This window comes from Haplochromis burtoni, unplaced genomic scaffold (assembly GCF_018398535.1).
Source record: "Haplochromis burtoni strain Fernald_Lab_line unplaced genomic scaffold, NCSU_Asbu1 Contig_377, whole genome shotgun sequence".
Classification (NCBI taxonomy): Eukaryota; Metazoa; Chordata; class Actinopteri; order Cichliformes; family Cichlidae; genus Haplochromis; species Haplochromis burtoni.
The window spans coordinates 274,132-281,071 of NW_024582738.1; the positions used below are offsets into that span (position 1 = coordinate 274,132).

The 6,940-nt window shown below is 40.7% G+C and overlaps 1 protein-coding gene across 5 annotated transcripts in view; it reads right to left on the reverse strand.

The window, feature by feature from the left end:
* Window positions 1-4,811: 4,811 nt before the first annotated feature.
* cntfr (ciliary neurotrophic factor receptor) overlaps window positions 4,812-6,940 on the reverse strand; it is a 241,089-nt gene continuing 238,960 nt past the window's right edge. For 4 of the 5 annotated variants that reach the window (XM_042229066.1, XM_005943721.3, XM_042229067.1 and 1 more), the window contains one exon: window positions 4,812-6,433. In XM_042229066.1, coding sequence (XP_042085000.1) covers window position 6,433 — 1 coding nt within the window. In that variant the 3' untranslated portion in view covers window positions 4,812-6,432. 5 annotated transcript variants of the gene reach the window in all.

Sequence of the window (6,940 nt, forward strand, 5' to 3'; positions counted from 1 at the left end):
ACACATACATACACAAAGGTGTGTAAACCAAAAATAAATAACCAATCTAAATCTTACATACATAAAATACAGGATGACAGAAATGAAATGAATACCACAGAATGTACGTAAGGTGCAGCTGCAGTCTGCTAGTGGGAGCAGTGTGACAGTTTGACTGTTTAGTAGGGAAATGGCTAGGGGAAAGAAACTGTTCCTATGTCGGATGGTCCTGGTCTGCAGGCTTCTAGACCGCCTGCCACAGGGCAGCAGGTCAAAAAGTCTGTGTCCAGGGTGTGAGGGGGGCGCCGATGATACCCATACAGTCTGCACCTGTCCCTTTTTAGTGGCTGCACCATACCAGACTGTGATGGAGGAGCACAGGACAGACTCAATGACTGGAGTGTAGAACTGGATCAGCAGCTCCTGTGGAAGACTATACTTCCCCAGTTGTCGCAGGAAGTACATCCTCTGCTGGGTCTTTTTGAGGATGGAGGAGGTCTCCCACTTCAGGTCCTAGGGATGGTGGTACCAAGGACACCGGGCTGTCTGATATGGTGAGGGGGAGCAGTGTTGAGGGATGTCTCCTGAAATCCACTGTCATCTCTACAGTCTTAAGCATGTTCAGCTCCAGATTGTGCTGACTGCACCAGAGTACCAGCTGCTCAACTTCCTGCCTGCATGCAGACTCATCACCATCCTGAATGAGGCCAATGACGGTGGTGTCATCTGCAAACTTCGGGAGTTTAACAGCTGAGTTCTTGGAGATGGAGTCATTGGTGTAGAGCAGGGGCCGGCAACCCTAGGCACACATGCCACAGCTGGCACGCGAAGGGTTAACTGATGGCACGACCATAGCTGGACTGGCCATCGGGCATACCGGGCATTTGCTCTGTGGGCCGATGATTTATTTTTTTGTAACGGTATAAACAACAAAAGGTGGTGGATTGGCCAGCTGGATGCTGACCAGTGTGTAAAAATAACTCAGTTGTTTGGTGGTGGCTATGGCGTAGCTTCCACAGATTCAGTAACATTAGCAAGTGGTGGAGGCCAGCAGGTGGATGAGGGAAAGGGGAGGCAGGAGGAGCAGAGACCCGAGGCAGCCGCCGGTCCGAGTGTCTGTAGCTAGTGATTTCCCGCAGGTCCCTCCACACTGACGCAGGGATGTTGGTTGAGAGCCGTTCTTTCAGCTTCTGGGAGTAGATCTTTTTAGCTGCTTTGATCTCCCTGGTCAATGTGTTCCTGACCTGCTTGTACAGGGCCCTGTCACCACTTCTGCAGGTGTCCTCCTTGGCCTTAAGAAGATGTTGGATTTTAGGAGTTAACCATGGTTTATTGTTGTTGTATGTGCAAAAGGTCTTGGTTGGCACACACACATCTTCACAAAAACTGATGTATGATGTCACAGTGTCTGTCAGCTCATCCAGATTCTCAGATGCAGCTTCATGTAAAGTGTAACATGTAAAGTTCCCTTAAAATCCAGAAAAATAATTAAAATTAAAAAAGAAAATTAAAAGAAAATGTCATGTAAAACTATTGCATTTAATATGTAGGTTTTTCCAGTGTTTTCCAATAAAACACATTTTTATCAAATTTTATTTTTTATGAAGAACAGGTGAATTATTCTCAGTAAACCATTATCTGTGAGAGGTAAACAACTCTACTGCACAATATAGTGATTGAAATGGTTTCTAATGGAATGACAAATTATGTATAAACACTGTTTATTGGGATTTTTGGTCTCTAACCCTTTTAGATAACTAAACCTGCAATGTTTATTGGATCAAACTGAGTCAGGGACATCATTGCTGTCCCCTGAGAAACATAACAGATGGGTTAGCTGTACATAAAAATTTCACAGGGGGTCACCACAGCGAGTAGCTCTGCATACTCGATTTGGCAGATTTTCACTGCATGTAAAATAAATCACTCCAAGATCATTTTAAGTCAAAAAGTTTTAACTTTGGCACCCAATTTAAAATAATGGGAAAATGTTCTTTCCTGCAGTCCATCGTTGGCACACACTCTGCCTTTGTGAAGTTCAGATTGCTTCAGCTTTTGTTGCAATGTTGTTGTGCAGGACTGCACATGAAATATGTGTCTAATATTATTTTTCCTTCATATATGTGGATGGCAAATCACTGCAAAATTAACGCCAGCCTAACACAGTTTACTTAAGTGTCTAATAAAGTAGCAAGTGAGTGTATATTAAAGAGAGGCTGCCTTGGAGTATTCCTTGTTAGCATATCTGGCACAAAGAAAATACCTTTGAAAAGAGACTTTTTGAAGAGCAAACAACACATTGCTGCCAAAAGCAGAAGCCGTGTGCTCAGCGAGTCGTGTGCAGCGATGTTCATCTGACTTGAAAATGGTGTGAAAACTGGTGAAATAATGCTCAGAGAGAAGTTGGGTGTGCACACGTTTTGAAATATTAGCTTAATGAGGAAGTTAGAATATTAGGAAGATGGACAAAAACAGTTTGACTGAGTGAGGCCGTGGATAGAGGGGAAGTAAGCTGAGTGTTTAAAGAGGTCAGAGCCAAAAGCCAGATCAGAAGTGATATGGACGCAGAGATCATGTCATTCATCCAGTTTTCTGTGAAAGGTCAAACTAGTCATTAGAGCAGAGTAAGGCGGATGGAACTGACAGGCTATGGATGGTACACACACATGCACACAAAGACACACACACTCTCAATACATCTGAGGTTAATATGAATCACATCATGGTTGTGGACAAAGAGAGCATGGCTAAAAACCCATCTGTGATTTAATTAAAGCTATAAAGAATGAAATGTCATCATACAGAATTATTTTTAGCTATAAAATAAAAACAATACAAAGAACACAAAGAACAGAAACCTCCTTGGTTGTGTACCCTCCTTGTTCAAGTCATGCACTGTCATTGTAAATATTAGTTGATTCCTCATTGACACTGACATTAAAAAAAAAGCAAAGGGCAGATCAGTATAAGCAGGTGGAGAAGAAAGGAATGAAAGAAAGAGTAATGAACGCGATAACTACACAAGCAGATACACTCTTGTCTGCTCTCGCACACACAGGGAACTGCAGCTGACAGCTGTTAGATGGTGTATTGATTTGTCCTCGGCCTCCAAATCGGCCTGCCAGAGCTTGTCAGTATAATGGAAGAAAGAGAGCTTGAAAGAGGGACGAGTGAGATGGCGAGACAGCCAGAGTGAAAGCTAAAGGTCAAAAGGGAAATTTTGACCAGCCGTACCTCCAGTGCTCTGCTCATATTTCCTGTTGCATGCACATCGGTGCAGATGTTATGTATCTGTGAAGCTGCTACTTGTTTACAACCCGTCTGATCATCACGTTTCGGCTATCAACAATGCTACAGCGTTCACAGAACTCAGCCGTTATATCTATGAATGGCATGTCATTGTGAGAGATTAAAATGATGACACAAGTCATTAGGGAAAACTCACAGGGTGCATTGTGGAGGAAATTTCATATTTTCCACTTTTATCTCCGTGTATATTCTGCAAGCAGAATCAGCTTGCATATAAGGTTGACCTTTGCTGCACTGATCAAAACGTCCTCTTCTCCTTTGAGAAGCTCTCATCTATTCACTCTCAAATGTTAATTAGAGAACCGTGTTTGGTGAGGAACAGAGAAAGATAAGTGCACAGATGCAACCCTGGGAAATGACAGTTGGCTTTATTGGTAGACAAGGCTGAAAGGGACACAGACACAAATCCCCTGCCACCTGTTTTTCTTCCTTCCCTCTCTGCTAGGAGAGGTATAGGAGGTCGAGTGTAACTTTATTTCTTTTCTGTCTGTGAACTGTGAGTGTGCTTCCCTTTGCATGGACAGTCTGACCCACATGCATACACCAAAAACACATGAAATATTTCTGGATGAACAGCCATCCATTTTGTGCAATTATTTATAGTTTAAAAAAAATCTTCTTTTCTTCTTTTTTCCAGTCAGTTCTACAAATATACATTTCATTTTGACCTTTCTAAACATTCGGCTCCCCTAATGGGATATAGCACAATCATCAAGTCAGTTTGTCCAACACTTTTGATATCTGCAAAACTATTTTAACAACATCCCAATTTCTCTCAGATGTGGGCTGTGTGATGCACTTGGCGTAGTAGCATGGTAAAATAACATACAAAGACAAAAATAAAGCATACAGAACTACTAATGATCAGTATGTGGTCATGACCTTGTCAGCATGCTGATGATGGCATTCAAGTAAACACACTGCTGAATCTCTTGGAGTCTAAACTTAGTTTTGTTTTCCTTGTATCCTTCTGTGTATTGAGTATGAAACTGACTTTTAAAAAATGCACTCGTCAAGGTTGCTCGAACCAATGCTGCTCTCAGTGTCTTTCTGAGAATTGACACAGATCCTCTATCTTGAAATTTTTGCAATTTTGAATATTCCCCCCATAAAAAAGAAAACAAGAAGAACTATATCAAGGATAATGCATCATGCCCATAAAGTATTAAGCTTTATGACCACTCCATGCAGTGTCGGTGGAGCTTGTTAGAATCTGCAGACACTCATCTTTCAGAAACAAACTGAGAAGCAAACAACGTTACCTCTGCAAGGTCAAAAGTATCGATCTGTAAAACCTGAAATGAGGCACTGTGTGTTTATAGCTGTGTCTGGGAAGTAATTTGTCTTTACTTTTATTATAATGAAAACTTGTTGCATCTTCTTTTTTTTAACATCCCCCATTGGCACCTCACCTTCATCTTGTTTTGCCAGGAGAAAATCATCAGGATCAACCAGACGGAGCAGGAGGCATTAGTCTGCCCTCATGTGTTATAAGTTCACAAAATGAACATGAGGCCAGTGCATCGTAATTCATTGTGAAATGGTCACATTTAATGGTTGAAACCTGTCATTGTATATACATCTATAAAAAAGACCCCAGGTACAGGTTACGACATTCTACGGCTAATACATACATTATTATTAAATAATAAACTTTTTGTTCATTGTTAAAGTTACATACTGTATCATAGTTTACAAAATAGGATCAAAGAGAATTAAGCCATTAAGAATGTCTGGAAAAAAAAACTAAACTCCTATATGCGTCTTTTTATTATTTGTCCATAAAAAATACAATAAACACTTCAAGATTCCTGTGAATAACATAATATTAACTGGTAACTGATATTGGCTATTGAAATGTAAACTGCAAAAAGACATTTCTAATGTTTGTAAAGGCGTCAGAAGTCAGACAGCAAACTGATTTGTGTTACTGTATTTTACAGCACAGAGCAGAATGGAAAACCAACATAGCTTGTATCAGAGTTCCAGTAACCAGCTTGGCTGCCATCAATACAAAGTCAACCCCAAAATAAAAAACAACGGTGGGGAAAGAATGGTTCAGTCTCAAATCCACTTTATTTCATTTATTTTTTGTTGGTTTTTTTGTTGTCTTTTAGGTTTGTTTTTTTTTACAGTTCAGGTCGTCCTTGCCGGTTTCTCAAAGCTCTATGTAAAGCTAACTGTAAATAAGCCAGACTATGGTTATTGACTTCTCCAAAGTGTTAGTCCTCTTGTTGAAAAAACAAAAACAAAAACAAACAAAAAGAAAAAACAACAAACAACACTCTGCTCTGTCAGTTGTTGGAGATGTGCAGACTCAGAGTCTGACTGAATAAATTTGTGACTTCTTTGTTAACTGGCGGGTTGACACAAACATGGGCTGCAGGGCTTTGTCCCCAGTTTGATTCCTGTAATGGGTTTCAGCATCCATTAGATGTCACGCATACACGTGCGCACGCCCAACTATCTGGGGGTTTCATCCCATGATGAAGACAGGCACAGGCTTCAGGAAGCTCAATGACTTGGGTGGGAACCACTTTGTTGGGGGTGTAGTGGAGTCTTTGGCATGATGATTAAGCTGTATAAGGGGCTGTAAGTATACACACAAATACACGTGCCCTATATCAGTGTGTGTGTGTGTCTGTGTGTGTGTGTACTGCACTGCACTGCGACTTAAGAAGAAAGTGAGTACAAAAAAGAAGAAAAAAAGGTCAAAAGAGATGTCAGCTGTGGCCTTGATTCTGTTGCCGAAGAGGAGCCTCTAAAACCCAACTGAGACAAATCAGTTTAAAGTGGCTCATCAAATCCACCAGGGGGTAATGTAAGACAATAATCTTGTTTTGGTGTTTGCCTCTCAGGTCGCTGCAGTTGCTGTTGGTGATGATACCGATGACAATCTTCCAAAGTTCCTCTGTAGATTTTTCTTGGGTTTTTTTGTCAGCAAATCAAATAATCCAAAAATGCTGAGTCACATTATCGTTGTCTAATGTCTGAATAATTTTGGTGAGTAACTGTGTGATGGACCGAAATGATCAATGCACTGTATCCTTGAAACATGTGCAAAACAGGAAAAAATACCAGCCTCCTCCTTCTTCTTCTTTGTCCTCCTACTTCACATCAGCCTTCAGCAATAACACATTCACATCTGCAGAAAGAGGAACACAAATTAGCTTCGTCAAGCTGCACTGCATCAAAATATGAATGATCTGTCTTCTTGCCTTTCTCTTATATGTCATTCTTAATTTGTTTGCTTTTTTGGCCTTTATATTTGGTTCAGTGGGACTTTTTTTTGACTTAGCCATAACTCTGTTTGCAAAAAATGCAAATCCCCTACACATTTGTCTGTGTTTCTCTTCTAATTCTTGGCAGGTAGCTGCACACTAGTGTGACTTCTCCAATCCTGTTGTGTCAGTGCACATATGTGGCTCACCTGGCAGGATGGCAAAAGAGGACAGTTTTTCTCTCTTTGCATTGTGTGAAGTTATTACACATTTAAAATCAGTGGGTAAAATGGGCAAAAACAACATCACAGTGACATGTGTATTAGGCATTGGGTCATAACTACAGGGAGTGCAGAATTATTAGGCAAGTTGTATTTTTGAGGAATAATTTTATTATTGAACAACAACCATGTTCTCAATGAACCCAAAAA